Source organism: Antennarius striatus, chromosome 20 (assembly GCF_040054535.1).
Source record: "Antennarius striatus isolate MH-2024 chromosome 20, ASM4005453v1, whole genome shotgun sequence".
In the NCBI taxonomy this organism is placed as follows: Eukaryota; Metazoa; Chordata; class Actinopteri; order Lophiiformes; family Antennariidae; genus Antennarius; species Antennarius striatus.
In genome coordinates this window covers 1,331,392-1,347,550 of record NC_090795.1, presented here as the reverse complement: position 1 = coordinate 1,347,550, position 16,159 = coordinate 1,331,392, and the positions used below count along the sequence as shown (strand labels likewise).

The 16,159-nt window shown below is 44.7% G+C and overlaps 1 protein-coding gene across 5 annotated transcripts in view; it reads right to left on the bottom strand.

The window, feature by feature from the left end:
* Window positions 1-2,280: 2,280 nt before the first annotated feature.
* The window catches only part of LOC137614053 (A-type potassium channel modulatory protein DPP6-like), a 107,912-nt gene continuing 94,033 nt past the window's right edge, over window positions 2,281-16,159 (bottom strand). For 4 of the 5 annotated variants that reach the window (XM_068343543.1, XM_068343544.1, XM_068343541.1 and 1 more), the window contains exons 8-26: window positions 15,224-15,344; window positions 11,446-11,600; window positions 11,268-11,365; window positions 10,906-11,029; window positions 10,754-10,792; window positions 10,558-10,665; window positions 9,768-9,859; window positions 9,566-9,613; window positions 9,358-9,476; window positions 9,154-9,225; window positions 8,425-8,532; window positions 5,251-5,320; window positions 4,847-5,041; window positions 4,664-4,718; window positions 4,484-4,583; window positions 4,043-4,101; window positions 3,899-3,971; window positions 3,743-3,816; window positions 2,281-2,547 (exon numbers count right to left, since the gene is read on the bottom strand). In XM_068343543.1, coding sequence (XP_068199644.1) covers window positions 2,398-2,547; window positions 3,743-3,816; window positions 3,899-3,971; window positions 4,043-4,101; window positions 4,484-4,583; window positions 4,664-4,718; window positions 4,847-5,041; window positions 5,251-5,320; window positions 8,425-8,532; window positions 9,154-9,225; window positions 9,358-9,476; window positions 9,566-9,613; window positions 9,768-9,859; window positions 10,558-10,665; window positions 10,754-10,792; window positions 10,906-11,029; window positions 11,268-11,365; window positions 11,446-11,600; window positions 15,224-15,344 — 1,860 coding nt within the window. In that variant the 3' untranslated portion in view covers window positions 2,281-2,397. Of the gene's footprint in view, window positions 2,558-3,742; window positions 3,817-3,898; window positions 3,972-4,042; window positions 4,102-4,483; window positions 4,584-4,663; window positions 4,719-4,846; window positions 5,042-5,250; window positions 5,321-8,424; window positions 8,533-9,153; window positions 9,226-9,357; window positions 9,477-9,565; window positions 9,614-9,767; window positions 9,860-10,557; window positions 10,666-10,753; window positions 10,793-10,905; window positions 11,030-11,267; window positions 11,366-11,445; window positions 11,601-15,223; window positions 15,345-16,159 lie in introns of all 5 variants that reach the window. The other variant, XM_068343545.1, reaches the window with a different exon arrangement.

Here is a 16,159-nt window from a genome sequence, read left to right as displayed (position 1 = left end):
TTTGAATAACATTTATACATCAAGCTGACGAGACTGGGATCTCAATCACAATAGTACTGGAGATGTCATTTATGCAGTCCAGTAAGAAACATTCAGTATGTCAAAATTACCAAGTGGAGCTGAAAAACATAATCATAACATACAAACGCAGCAAACAGACATTAAAATAAAAAGCTGAATAACTTAATTTGTTCCTCAAGGATGCCTTGAACTGAACTTTCAATCTTTTTTTAAGCAAATGAGCGCTGCCTTTTTCAAACTTGAAGAGACTCAAGGATTTGGGATGCAGCAGAAAATTTCTGCAATAGTTTTGTGAAACTCCTTTTAAGCAGCGATGCATGCACGTCCTTACCACTGTCACGTTCCCTTGAAATGATTAAGATTAAAATCAGCGCTGTCGAATGAAATAAAATTGTTTTCACTTTCAAACTAGATTTCAGAGAATGGCTTCAATGATACTCATTGGTTTGTTTCACGTGTTTGACTCATTTTGAGAAAGTATCTTGAGACAGAAAATTTCTCGTTGGTTTGAGCTATGTATTTTTAGATTTTAACTCATCTCAAATATCTTCATGAAATGACTGGTGTGATTAAGTTCTTTACAAATAAAAGCTAATTGATAATTTTTTTAATTAATATTAATCAGACATTTTGACATGCTAACTCAATTTCTCGTCATTATTTCTGAGATACTAAGTTCTTCATTGTGTTAAATCTCGAATTTTTTCATACAAATTTATGTAAAATTTGGCCATTGGTGATAACTTCCCATTATTTAGAAATGTTGCCAGTTATTTGCGTTTTTTAGATATTAACCCATTATTTTACGATCGTTTTTTGAGTAATTTTGGGAAAACTTCCCATTGGAAAAATTACATTTTTGGTTTGGTTTCTAGATGCAATATTTTAGGTGCTGTGAATATATTTCGTTAACTTTGATATTGTCACCCTCTTAAAATAAGTACATATTACCTATATTTTCCCCCCTTAATGATGTAAATCATCAACAATTGGTTCATTTTTTGTGTTTACTGAAAAATCTGAAAGAATTACTTGGAAGATGTTGATATTCTATGTCATTGTGAGTTTTAAGATGGAAATAATCGTCTCGATGTTATTCTATTTTTTTTTCTTCTGATAAAGTTTGGAAAGTTGAAGTTAGTCTTCTGAGATTTTGCTTTCATAATATTCTCATTTTGGGGAAGTTTTCTTCTTTAGACATAAATACAAAATTTTAAATATTGTGAATGTTTCTCTTTTGAGAAACTAGTTAATTGTTGTGAGTTTCCAGATATTAAAGATTTTGAGCCTTGAAACAATTATTCCGTAAAGATTCTGATTATATTTTAGATAAAAACTTAAGCTCTTAAAATTAGTATTTTTCAAAAAATTAAGTCATTAGAGCAGTTTAATTTTAGGTAGTTTTTGAATTGTCTTTTTAGTTTAATTTTAGATGCTATTGTGCAAAATTGTCCCATTTGTATGAGATTACTTTTGAGATCAATCGCCTTTATCATATTTTCATGATGTTCACAGTATTTTGTTACAGTGGTGCTTATCAGTTATCAGTTTAGTACTGCTCAAAAATACTAGACTGTTTCTGTCTTTTTGCCTGTAGGCGATAAGTTAAAAGTGAAAGCCAAATCTTCTCATCGAAGTCTTCAGTATAATTTGCCAAAATGCTAAAGGGATGTTAGCTGTCAAAGTAAGGCACAGTGACTACAAGAAGCTGCTGCTCATCAGTATAATCATTTTATAAACTGGATGGTCACCACAGAGTTCAGTCGCATTGAATAAATAAAATGAAGCAACGAGATGACAAAAAAAAGCATCGGTAAAGCCGAGTGAATGTTTGTGTGCTATTTTACATACTGTAAGAACAACAGACACAACCACAGTCCGACAAGAAAGTTCTTCACAACTTTAAAAATAGAACGGTTCCAGTGTCCACATGGTTCCGGACGCCCGTTCTGAACCACCGGGTGTCTGATTCTCATTAATATACAAGCCCAGCAGTTTTATGTGCTTCCTCCTCACAGCTTGAACGTCTATGTGGGAGCTGATGCCTTCTCTCCACCGCTTCTGAGGAGCTGGTCCATCTGGCTGTGAAAGAATCGGTGGGATCCAAACGTCAGGTCTTTGCCGGCTCCCTGGAGAGGGGGGCCTGTTGGTTTTGGACTGGGGGCGACTGAGAGGATGGAAGGATGGGCGTGGATCTGTCGTCTGCTGGAAAAGGCAGTCTCAGGTTCAGCATGCGAACACGGGGAGTCCGGTTGAGCAACAACAGGTGAGAGTTGCATATTGTGGACGATGCCGGTGTTGTGCTTGGGAGGGGACGGCGGCTACATGAATGAATGGCAGGGAGGATTTGGGGCGCACGAGTCTCGGGCCGCCGGGCTAACCCTCGTCTTCGCTCTCATCCTCCAGAGACTCCTCAGACCCTCTCTCCGGTAGCCTGAAGCATTCCTCGAAGAAGTTGACCAGGGACTGGCTGAGGTGCTGCCGTGTCGCTTCGCTGTGGAGGAAATGGCCTTCGTCCGGGTAGATCTGACACACGGGGTTACGGTGAGTGAGACATTCCTTCCATCAAACAAAACTAAGAAAAAACAGGTATACCTCCTCTTACGTCATTTCGAGTTATATCGTTCTCGAAGATTAATCGATTTAAAAAAAAACGCGGAAAAATAATCAAGTTTATGTAACTTTACTCAACCACAAATATTGGACTCTAAAAATCACCAGAAAACTATTAAAAGCCCAAAATTTCATGTTGCCGTACAAATGAAATTAAACTACGTACTTAGTTCCAATATCAACCTGTAAGTGTCACTCGAGATTTTAAATCCTGATTAGTTTACGTTAAACTTAAATCCAAATTCCATTCATAATGTAAATTTTTTCTGTACTGTATTACAGTAAAATTGTAATGTTTGTAAGCTTAAAATAGATTTGTATTCTTACCAAATATTATTGAAAATGTATTCATTAGTATAGTACAAAACTGCTAAAGGTTATTTTCAGTTTAGCCTCGAGACAATTTAGTTTAATATAAGTCTTTTTCAACTTATGTCACATCTCGTGGAACCGATTAATGTCGTGAGATGAGGTTTACCTGTAATCACATTCATAAAAATGTGCACACACCGAAACAGTCCAAAGGGCCATGTGGAAGACGACGGGAGTACTGATGTGCTCTAGAGGGTTTTGTTCACTTTGCCTCGTAGCTGTACGTTTATAGGACTTCCTTGTCTTAGTTTGATTACTGGAAGAATTAATGGATTGGCACCAGAACTGAATTGTCTTTGGACCCATATGCTATCTTTCCAAAAAAAACCCTAAAAAACTAAGATTCGTCATTACGGTCTCTTATTGGCCAACTGCTTCAAATGAGACTCAATGTTGTAGTTTTGAACGCAGGAAAGATAATCTGAGTTTTGACGTGTCCACGGGCCGACTCGGTGTCGGAGCCCGCCGACCGGAGGCTAATGCATGAGGGGAGCCGGTAATAAGCTCCAATGAACATTCGACTGCAGTACATTGTGTCTTAATTGGATTAGGATACACAGGAAGGTCCCGTAATCTCATTATGTGGGATGAAGGCATTGTCAGGGCTAATCCTCTTCCTGCTGCGGGATCACAAAGCTCCCAACGGAGCTGAGCTGAACCGGGCTGAGGAATACGGGCAGAGAAAATGGGATCGTGGCGGCTATAATTACGATGGGGGGTGAAAGTAAAGCCCTACCTGTAAGGTGTAGTTGGCCTTTTCACTGATGAGCTGGGAGATGAATTTCGCCGTATGCTGGAAGTGGACTTTTTCTGGGGGTGAAAGTGAGACCAGAATATCAGCTGCTTTGTAAGACTTTGAAAAAACACCTCGGTTTTTAAAACTTAATCCTACCGTCGGCCGTCGGATGGATGATGAGAAACTTCCTGTCCATGAACTGAGAAGCTCTGTGTGCTAAATTAGCCATCTGAGAAAAGATGAGAGGAGAAATGAGAGCTGGCGATGGTGGCCTTCAACCCAACGGTGATCGTGTCTTACCGTGTATGCTCTGGGGTCCGGTTTAGGCAGTCCAAGATATCGCTCCGAAAATGCAGATGCTGTGAAAGAAAGTTCTTAATTACTACTTTATCGTAAAACCCTCTAGTTGCTTGGACTAGTGTTCCCTGACCTGCTTTATGCCATGGACCAGTTTAATATTTTCAAGAATCGTTCTTTAAGAAGTGGCGGATAAATGCGACAAAATAAAATACGACCGGTGGAAAAACAGCCCGAGGGTTGGGGACTACTGGCTTAGACGATTAAGGTGCTCTGTTTTTCTCTGTTTTGCAGGTTCTTGACAACCTCATTGACGCCAAAAACCGTTTTCCTCAACCTAATGACGATGCAGACGTCTTACGTCTTATTCATTATGTAATGCCTGAGCAGTGGATATATACAATGTCCTACGGGATTAATAAAGTACCTATCTGTCTATCTTACCGTAAAGCTCAAAGTCGGTGATGGGTGAGAGGACGGCGCCACACTTGACAGGAGACTTCTCGCCGCTAACCAACAGACTGGTCACGTAGCCGCCGTACTCCTGAGACAATAGGAACACAGCCTGAGGAACAATTTCATTAACAGCTGGCTTTAGGTTCTGAAACTAGAGACGGTTCTTACCTTTCCAAAAGCTCCAACTCTTGTTTCATCGATGTACTCCTTCTTCAGAATAAAACTGCAAAAGATCAGCACAAATCAGAACCAAGTCAGGTAGAACATTCGACACAAACACCAGCGGAGCCCAACTGGATGCTGATTGCTTCCTTGGACGTCCCAATAAAGGGTTTGAATGACGTCACGTACTTGAGCCCATCAGTCTGATCTAGTTCCTCAAAGACTCCCAGCTTCTTTTGAATTCGGTGCAACAGGTTGGTACCCTGGAAACCGCTGCCCCGTCCGTCGCAGCGCACCACGATGGTGTCGAAGCTGCTCACCAGCACCGTGGCCCAGTCCATGTGAAACCTCTGTGCCACTGTCTGGCCACCGGGCGTCCCGTCGCTGCCAAAACAACAAGAACCACAGACAACTGGGTCAGTGTGATTGCGCCGCCAAAGGACAACAGTTATGGGGAGGACCGGGTACGGAACTGAAAAGAGAGCTGACATGCAGGAAGTCCAGGGAGCATGTGGATGTCAAACAGCAGGACACACACCTTTTTGTGTGTGTGTCACATGCACAAGTGTGTGAAAACATGCACTCATACATACACAAGCAGGAGCAGAGGATAGCGTGACGTTTCCGCGAAGCTGGCAGGTTTGATGATCTGCATCGACAAAGCTGTAATGCAGATACAGAAAGCTGTTATCCTGGAGTCAAATCGTATTCACTCGTTCATCCCAGAGAAGTTGAACACAACTCAAATTAAAAATAAACCAACTTGTGGATGCCGACGCCCTCGCTGCAGACACACTAACTGCTATTTTAACCCTAACCCTTAACCTCTAACCCTTATGTTAAAGTCTGTCATGTAATAACAGCCGATAATGTAATAATTTCTTAGGTTAGGGTCAACCCTAATCGTAACCCTAACCAGAACTCCAGCCATAAACCTAATCCGCAATCTTAACCCTGAAATCAAAACTAACCATAAACTCAAGCCTAACCTTAACTCTAACCCTAATCGTAAGCCCAACCCTAACTGGAACGCTAACCCTGACCAGAACCTTCACCCCAACCCTACCCATAACCTGCAATCATAACCCTGACTTGGACTTTAACCATAAAGTCAGGCCCAACGCTAACACTCGCCCTAAAGTAAACCCTAACCCTAAGTCGGTCAAAATATTAAAAAATGTTTTGACCGACTGACAAACCGTCTGACCGGAAAAAAAAACTTAAGACCAACTGACCATCCGATAGAAAAGCTTTTTTACCCGACTGACCAAAAAAGTTTTTTTTAGACTGACTGAACAGAAAATTTTTTTCCCAACCAGCTGACCTAATAAAACATTTTTTTTAGACCGACAGACCAGAAATTTAATCTAGACTTACCGGCCAAAAGATTTTTTTGACCGACTTGCCAAAACATTTTTTTTTACCCGACCAGCAGACCATACAATTTTTTTTTTTTTCAACTCCACCAACCAACCCCAAAAAACTGTTTTTCCCCGACTGGTTGACCAAAACAATTTTTTTTTCAACCCGACCTACTTACTGAAAAAAAATTTCAGACCGACCTCACATTTTTTCTACCCCACCGCCTGACCAAAAAAAATTTTTTTTCCTAGGCCCACCGACCAACATTTTTTTTTTACCTGACTGGCTGACCAAAAAGATTTTTTTTGACCAACTTAACAAGAATTTTTTTAAACTTTTTTTTAACCTGACCAACCAACCGAAATAAACATTTTTAGACCAACTGACCCAGAATTTTTTCTACACCGACTGACCACCCAAAAAAATTTTTTCCCAACTGGGTGCCCAAATAAAAAAAATTTTTGGGACCGACAGACCAAAAAAAATCTTTGGTCAGTTGGTTAGGTTAAAAAAAAAAATTTGTCCGTCGGTCACCCCAAAAAGAATTATTTTGTTTGGTCAGCCAGTGGGGTACAACAAATATTTTTTTTAGGTTGGTCAGTCCGGTAAAAAATTTGTTCTATAAAAATGTTGGTGTAAAAAAATTTTTTTTGGTTGGTCTAAAAAAAGGTTTGCTTTGGTCGTTTGGTGGGGTAAAATAATTTTTTTGTTGGTTGGTGCTACGGCCGCAGCTCATGACTATTGTATATATTGTGTATCCCTCTAAGACCCTGCTTATCATCTGCTGGCACTGCAATGCTCCAGGATGCTCCGCCCTACCTCGTCAGTGCCAGGTGGGGTGCCTCTGGACTCCTGGGCACACTTATCCCTCATGCCCATCTCCTGATTGGTGTGCCGTCTTCCTGCCAGACTCAAGCCCTGCCTCATCGCCTGACAAGGACACTTTGAAAGCTCTGCAAGCCAGTCAGTCTAGGCGACTGATGGTGGCTGCAGGCCCCAGAGCCTGTCGAACTTTGACTGTGACCTTGTGAATTGAATTAGTGTGTACCCTCGTTAGGAGCTGGTAGTGTTTTATTTTCCATTTGTATCTTTTAGCGAATGACGTTTTGGTAATTTTGTATCTTCTAACTTGTCCTGTTTGTTGCACCTTTGTTTATCTTTGAACTGTACCCATTGGCCTTGATCCTTAGGTTGTTAACTTTTGTGTCTTATAGCTAGTCTTATTTGTTGTATATTTATCTTCTTACAGTGATCATTACTCTTGATCCTTAGTTTGTAAAAAGAAATACCTTAAAGGTAAGCACTTGTACTTCGAGCAAGATTTTGAATAAATGTTTTATGTACCCCCTTTAAAATCTGTGTTGTTGTATGTAATTTCCCCAGTCGTCTAGCTGGGTCATAACAGTCAGCCTAACAAATGTTTTTTTTTCAGTTGGGTAAAAAAAAAATTTTTTTGCCCGTCAGTCAGCCCAAAAAAAGTGTTGTTGGTTGTTGTAAAAAAAAATTTTCAGGTGGTCTAAAAAAAGATCAGTGTAAAAGAAATTTCTTTTGGTCAGTTGGTTAGGTTAAAAAAATTGTCGGTCTTAAACAAGATTTTTTTTTGTCGGTTGGTTGGGCTGAAAAAAGATTTTGTCATTCGGTCAGCCTAAAAAAATTTGTTTTTGATCGGTTGGGTAACTTTTTTTTTTTTGTCGGTTGGTCAGTCTAAAACACTTTTTTTTTTTGACCAGTGGGTGTAAAACATGTTTTCGGTTGATCAGCTAAAACTTTTTATTTGGTCTGTCGGTCAGCCTAAAAAAATTTTTGTTGGTTGGTTGGGTGGGAAAAATTTTTGTTTGGTCAGCTGGTTGGGTGAAAAAAATTGTATTGCAGTCAGCCAAAAAAATTTTTTTGTCGGTTGGTTGGTGTAAAAAAATGTCGGTCAGTCTAACAATGTGTGTAAAAAATATTTTTTTTTGGTTAGTTGGTTGGGTTCAAAAAATTTTTTTTGGTCTGTCAGTCTAAAGTTTTTGTTTTTGGTTGATTGGTCAGGTTGAAAAAAAATTTCTTTGGTCTATTGGTCTAGTTTGCTTTTGTACGGTCGGTCTAAAAAATGTTTTCTTTAGTCAGTTGTTTTAAGAGAAATTTGGGGTCGGTTGGTTGGTTTATGCGATCGGTTGGGTTAAAGGAACTTTTTTGGTCGGTCGGTCTAAACAAATATTTTTCTTGTACGGTCGGTCTTGTTAAAAATGTTTTTTGCCGGCTGGTTGTTCGGGTTTAAAAACATTTCTTGTCAGTCGGTCAGTCTGAAAATCCCGAGACGAGGATGACCCTGAACCGTGTGGCTGCAATGTAACGGCTCCATTTAGGGCTTCAAAACGTAAAGCCATCTCTACGTTAATAATGCTAACACGAGCGACACCTACTGTAGTCGTCCATGTTGAGCTCCTCGTACTTCACCCTCGGCGTCTGCATGGCCTCCAGCGCCACACGCAGCTTCTCATTGGTCTCCAGCTTGTAGACTTCAGAGATGCCTGCAGGCGTCACATGATTACAATCGTGTTTTTGTTTTGCTTTATTGATCCCATGAGACAGAATTCTTCCTAATTCTGAAACATTTCACATAAACTAGTTTGAGACCGACATAAAACGAACAGAGAAATTTACTCCAAAAATGATGACTGAAATAAAACAATGACTTGAATCGATAAACTAATATTATAATTTTCAGATACTGAATGATTTAGAGATTGTTTATGAAAACGAGCTTAAAAATCTGTTTCTAATAAAACTGTCGGACCTGGTGTAAAAATAAAAACATTAAACCTTTTAAAATTTAAAAAAATAGAGGCAGCAGCAGGTTGATAATCAAAGCTGATGATGTCCCATTGACTTGTGTTAACACAGCCAGGTGGATGACACACACACACACACACACACACTCATTAGATTACAGTGTGCTGATCGAGCCGCTGGCCGGTTTGTAATCTAATGACACAGGAGTAATCTGATTACTGTCATTATGCCTGAGCTGACTCAGGTGGTTCTTCACTCTTCCTCCCTTACAAGGTCGTCGCCAACGCCGTCGCGTTACGACGCCTCAAGGTTAGCGGCGGTTTAACGCTTTGTAGAGACAAACGTGTCGCAGGACTCACTCTGTCCGTCTGCCGTGTCACTTCCTGTCTCTCTCTGGGTCCGGTAGACGGACACGAACGGGATGTCCGGACCTGAAGGGGAACGGGTTTAAAGCTTCAACTTTAAACTGGTTAACTATTTGATTTATGACCCCGAAGTCCCTCCCTCTGAGGCTAGCCACACCCTATTATGGACGTGGGTGTGGCCAAGCCACCGTTCGCTACCTTGGCAGTGGAGCAGGAAGTAGCTCATGTTGTGGCTCAGGACGCCGCTGACGTAGCCGCAGCTGTCGGACAGGCTGCAGGACAGGCAGCGGCGGTTGAACGACCCGAACGTGTCGGCGCTGCGGAAAAACAAGAATCGTATTTTAACGTCCATCCAAATGACAAAAAAAAAAGAAAAAGTTTGTTGTGCAGGTAAAACAGGCGTCACCTGTACAGGTGTCTCCGCGTGGGGCCGTCCTCTGTGCTCAGGAAGTATCTGCGTCAACAGCAAACAGGAAGTGAAATCATTCTAGTAGGTTTTTGTTTTTATCCACAAACAAATTTAGAACATTTTATCTTGAGCTGAATTTTCGTGACGTCTCTCCGCCTCGAATGAAACGGATCGACGGGGGAGGGGAGGCGGCGCTCACATCAGCTGGCTGTCCTCGTTGTAGGCCAGAACCTGGGTGACGTCCCAGTCTCCAGACGTGATGGACTGCAGCGTGTCGGTGCTCGTGTTGGGCTTCAGACGGGGAGAGAAGAACGGCAATGAAAGTTTCACCACAACAAAAACACCTGTTTTTATTTAAGATTAAAAAAAAAATCAAATTATCAAAAAAAATTTATTTGAACTTTAATACAGTCGTACTTAGAGATACGAACCGTCACTCTGTCCGTATTTTTGTTTGACATAAAAACGATTCGTTTCAGGAAACCACCACGTGTTGGTGGATGGATACATCAGTGAGACCGGATCTCGTTCTTTACCACGTGTTGGTGGATGGATACATCAGTGAGACCGGATCTCGTTCTTTACCACGTGTTGGTGGATGGATACATCACTGAGACCTGATCCCGTGTGTTCTCGGGACTTTTGCGTTTCTTTTCATTCTTTATCATTGTTTACGTAACTTATATATAATTATTATACACATGTAAAGTCTGTGTGTCTATTAGTTGATTAAAAAAAAATTTTTTTTTCATAATTTAGGGCGTTGGGGGATTTTTTTACAACACCGGAACGGACTGAAATGATTTAAGTTATTTTACGTTTGACTCATAAGTTCAGTCACTGAAGGGTTAAACTCGGATCTCGACTGTATTTTAAAGAAAAAAATCAAAACACAATAAAGAGATGGAAAAACAAAAGAAGACAATACTACAAAATAAAAGCATAGAATGCGTTAACGTTGCGATGCTAATCGAAGCTAATCCTGGTACCTGGGAGACGGACATGGAGATGTGGAAGAACTTCCCCCTCCCTCCCTGAGGAATGGCTCGAGTGAAGAAGAGCTTCAGTCCGTCTTTGGAGAACAGAGGCTCCTCGTTCTGGACGATCAAACAGCCAATGAGACTCGATCACGTACGTCACATGTTCACGTCAGCGACCCTGTGACTAGCACACGCGTGTCCTCACCTGTCTGTGCAGCCATCCTTCGCTCTCGTCCTCGTGTTTCTGCAGACACACGTGGACAGACGTCAGTCACCACCGACAGGAAGTGCGCGGCGCTAACAGGAAGTGCGCGGCGCTAACAGGAAGTGTGTGGCACTAACAGGATGTGGGCGTACCTTGGTGCAGACGCCCGTCGTGGCCTCACACAGGGTGAGGATGGAGATGTTCTGGGCTCGGTTCAGCCAGTTGATGGCCAGTTTGGTGCTGGTGGCCCACATCACCATGGTAACGTAGTACTCACTGAATGGGAGCGCACAGGAAGTCGTCATTAATTGGTTCTGTTGAGGTTCATTTCACGCTACTTAGCGTTAGCCTGTCTAGGGGGGGGGTTAGCTTCAGGTGTTAATAACATTTTAAAAAATCAATCCAGGACTCCCGGAGACGAGGACGTCGCCATGACAACCGGATGGAATCGTTAAGACGCTCGTCTTAAAAATAGTCCCTGAGGAGGTGAACCTAGTGACAGTGAACGCCTCACCCGACCCTGGGGTCATCAGGTCTCCTCATCTCGATGGTGTGAAGCGGTCCGTTCAGGTTCACCACGTACAGCGTGATCAGCGGGTTCTCCTCGCCCGCCTGAACAGGAAACAGGAAGTTAAACAGATGAAGCCTCCAGGAAGTCGTACAGGTGACCCGTGATCTGGGAGGGGCCGGACCTTGGGGTAGTGGTACTCCTTCCCCATGGGGTAAAGCGTCCCGGTGAACATGGGCAGCTCCATCCGGGGCACCAGCGTGTCGTTGATGGTGGCGTACGCTAACCGGGCGCCGTCTGGAGACCACCAGTGGGCGACGTGGGACAGGAAGATCTCCTCTGGAAAGAGAAGACGAGATTAGAGTCAACGCCGCTGCTTCGGTTTTAGCCCCGCCCCCAAACAACAAACCAACTTATCGCTAACCAGTAAATAAAAAATGAGAATAAACAACAGAATTTTCCCTGAAAGGGAAAATAAGAATAAAAAAAAACTGTCCTGAACCAATCAGGAGAAGGTGTGATGTCACACGCTTTAAAGGGCTGTGATTGGTCAGTTTTCAAAATAAAGAATTAGTGAAAAACTGTTCATGAACTCGACTAAGAAAAGGAACAATTCTTCCATTCAATCAGGGGTCAATCAGAGGTCAAACAGGGGTCAAACGAGGTCGGCTCCTCCGGATCGTTAACAAGCTGACATGATTGATGTTTGACGGGTTTTTGAGTAAAATGAACTTTTAATATTTATAAGACTTTTGATCTGATTATTTTAAAGGAAGCCTCCACATTTTTATCTCATTACATTTTCCAAACAGAAAAATTCCACCTTAAGAGCGAGAAGCAGGAACCCGCCCCCCACCTGACCCCATTTCTATATTTGGACTCGGTGCCGATTGTTGAGGTCATGAACCCGACTGAGTTTTCAGGCCGGGTGGGAAACGTCCCCCCCTGGGTTCTGTGGGTACAGCGGCGCAGGCTGCGCCGGTGCCTCGAGCCCCCGGCTCCGTTCAAATCACCTGCTGCCATTAAAGTTTCATTACCGCCGCGGCTCTGGGGGGTTAGCGGATATCAACCGCCAATTAGCATTTTCATTAGCCGAGCCGTTTGACAAACGGCCTCGCCTTGCTCCGCCCTTATCGTCATAGCAACCTGACCAATCAGAAAAGAGCTCTTTATGACTGTTTATTATCACTTCCTGTCTGCGCCTCCCTCCTCCGTCCCGCTGCACGGCCCAACGACCGGCGCTCATGTGACCAACAGAGGGCAGCAGTGTCACATGATGCGGCTGCACACCACAGCTTCTGATTGGTCGACGGGAGTCCGCTGCAGGTTTTTAGGCCACAGCTTCTGCTTCTGTTTCACCTCCACCAATCAGGAGACGGAAACAGACGCGGGGAGGCGGCGCTGGGTTCACGGTGAACAGGAGGAGACGTGAAGCCTCGGCTTCCTCCAGGAAGAAGCTGCAGCGCCCCGGAAACGGCATCCTCTGATGATGTCACGGAGGTCATGGAGGTCACATGAAACATCCAGGACTTTCAGGTCAAACTCGTGTCGGATTCGTCGGTTCCTTCATCCGACTCGACCGATAACGACGTTCCAAAAACCGGATTGTCGCTTCAGAGGCGTCCAGTCCGACGTTTTCATGAATCTGTCGCCTCTGATGGTGCGTTCGCCGCCGCCGCCGCCCTGCAGGCTGCAAACATGGCCGATAAACAGACTCGTCGTGTCGACCTCTCGACGCCGACGAGCCAAACATTTACGGGGCGAACGCGGCGGCTTTTATCTCGCCGCGCCAGATCCTGTTAAACAGGCGCCTCCCCGGGCGGCGACAGACGGCGGGACGTGTCAGCACCACCCCCCCTCGCTAATCAGACGGCGGATGGATGACGGAGCGCCGCGGACCCTCTGGAGGCGCTCTGGACGATTACGCGCCGCCGCCGGCGTTCTGGGCCGCGCCTCCCTAATTGTTTTCACCCTTCCTGTCCGTCCTGGTGAGCACAACAAACACACCCCCCCAGATTGGAAACAGCAAATTAACACCGGAGGACATCCCAGCCTGCTAGATTACTCCCTACCCTTTAACCCCGCCCCCCCAACCGGCATCAAATCCGTCAGAGCTTAAGACTCCGTCTCCCCCGGCGAGCCTCGGCGCGACCTTGGCGAGGAGTCGTTAGCGCGGAAACTCATCCGCCTGGCGGCGACGGCGATGAATGGAAGCAACCTGGCTCTGATGCCTAACCCCCCCCACACCCTCCCCCGAACACGCCGGCGCCAAATCTGTTTACGGGCTTTCAGGATTCATAATTAATAAGAATGAAAAGGCGTTTGGGAGCGTTAGCGCGAATTTTAATATCGTGGTTTTTGTTTCGCGGGCGGCGCCGTCGGAATCAGACGTGATTCACGAACGACGCGGCGAAGGAAACTTCCTGCATGCAAATGAAGCTGGAAAGTCGAGGATAACGACCCTGAACGCGACACGAGGAGGACGAAAACGATTTATAACCAGGAAGGGAGGGGCGGGGCTTGTTGGAGCACGTCTGGGTTCACCTGTCAGGTGAGGGGCGAGCGTGATGACCTCGGACGACCCCTAAGGCCCTGTCGGCGGCGGCGCTTCCTGTTTTCAGCTCCATCACTGCAATTGCGTGTTTGCCCCTCCCCCTTTGCTCATTAAACCCCACCCTCCCCCTCCAGAGCGGAGCGCCAGACGAATTCATTAGCCAAACGCTAACGCGGCGGCGGCGAATCAGAGCGTGTGCGGCCGCCTCCGAATTGATGCAAATCATCTGATGTAGAACATTCGTTCATTTTGTATGTGTGGAGGGGGGTGTTGAGGGGGGGGGGCGCAGAGGCAGTGACAGACTTTCCATTTTTAATTTACCTGCAGGAAATCAGGCGCCGCTCGCCAGACATACTGATGCGGCGCCGACGCCGGGGGAATCGTATTGTCTCATCATTACTGGATGTTACTGGGGGGGGGGGCTCATTTGACCTTTTTAATTCCAGCGAAGTGGAGGAGAAAGTAAGCCCCCCCCCACCCCTAATCCCGCTGCGTCCGTTAGCCAGTTAGCGGTTAGCTCAGACAGGAAGCAGCAACGATAAAACGTTTTATTTTCCCCTTCAGGACGCCATAGAGGACGAATCTCCGCCCACTTCCTCCTCGCCGTCCATATTTGTTCATCGTGACGAGTTATTGGTTCTTTTAACTTTATGCAAATGAGATCATACAGCCAAATTAAAAAAAAACAACATTCCTTCAGGCCGGCGCGGAGCGGCGAAGCAGGAAATGATGCGTCCAACACCTGGAGATCTGAGGGATCATTTATCTCAACTATTTCACACGACAACGGAGAAGAATTTAAAAAGGGCTAATAGAGACACATCGGTGAGGGCACACACACACACACACACACACACACACACACGTTAGCTAGCTCGGTGGGTAATAGCATCAAAGTTAGCAAATTTTAAACTTCTTGCACTCCTGCTTTTTCCAGCTGCCTTTGAAACGAATAAAAAAACGCAAAACCAGATGCGACCGATCTGGAGCCGTTTGCAGCTGAAAGGTTTTAGAACATCTTAACAGACGTGAAAATTACAAAAGGTGTTATTTTGTGTTTATATTTTTTATAATTTCATAAACTGGTGCTAGAAAGTACACAAATGTGATATTTTAATTAACTTCTGGACCTGGAAGAAAGCGTTCCGAACTAATGCTAACACACTAGCCTGTTGAAAAACGCTAACACAAGACCAAGAAACACTTTCGTACGTACATGACCTCACATTTTAAGGTTTTATGAAGAGAAAATGCTACAATGGTGAATATCGTTCCGTTTTTATTCTGTGTTAGCATCTTGCTAGCATTCCACTAGCATCCCATAGTGGACCAGAGGATGTAGGTGGGATCAGTTTCCTCTGATAGACATTATGTTTGAACATTTCCTTTCGTGGTCTTTCTAACGTACCTTCGTACAGCCAATCACTGAGCCCGTTGAAGATCACGCCCTCCTTGCCGGTGGACACCAGACGGATGGAGCGACTTTCCACCGTAGAGCGATAGTAGATGTTGTTCTCGAAAATGAAGATCTGTGGAGAGAGAGAAAAGGACTCAGCTCGTACTTTCAACCCAAACCCAAGATCAGAGCTTCTTCTTCTCCGTCCGGTTGTCCTTGTTCCGGATGAAGAACCCCTTCAGGCTCCGCCCACATTGATCTTTTCGCCGACCCTTTTCCAACTGGGAATTTCCTTACAATGAAGACGCTGTTACATCATTCACCAGATACAAAGAGGGCTTTCAAATTCTGATAAGACGGAAAACCTTGGGACCAAAATTTTGACTTTGACGTTCTCCTCCTGCCGGGCTTTCAAGATAACTGAAGGTCAGCGCTTTCATTACAGAGAATAATAGATCGTCAGCGCTCGCGGTGAGCGCGGCAGCCGGGCGGCTCTAGGGGCCGGAATTTTAAAAAGTTACGGCCGTAATGCTTCTGAAATCAATCGCAGGCTGGGAAAAATAAAGGATTACGAAGCCTCCCGGCCTCAAAGCGGCGGAGGTTCACCCTGAGAACGAAGAGATGACGCGCAACAAAACCCCAATGCTTGTTGGGGTTTTTACTTCACAACCTGGTTTCTCCTGCACCTCTTTCGTCGTAGCGACCTTCCCTTCAGCAGAGGCGGTCCCAGGGTCATGTGGTTCGCTGGAGTCCCGCTATGGGGGCGGGTTCTTGGGGCAGAACTGCCAGCGATGGCTGGCGTCCACGCTGATCCTCCGTCAGAGTGTTTGGGGGAGGATTAGCCAAACTCTGCTCCTGGAGTCGTGTTTGTTTGGGCGGGTGGCCACGAGAATGAGTTCATTCCCGCCGCAGAGGGTAGTTCAGGGGAAACCGAGCATCGAAGAGAAC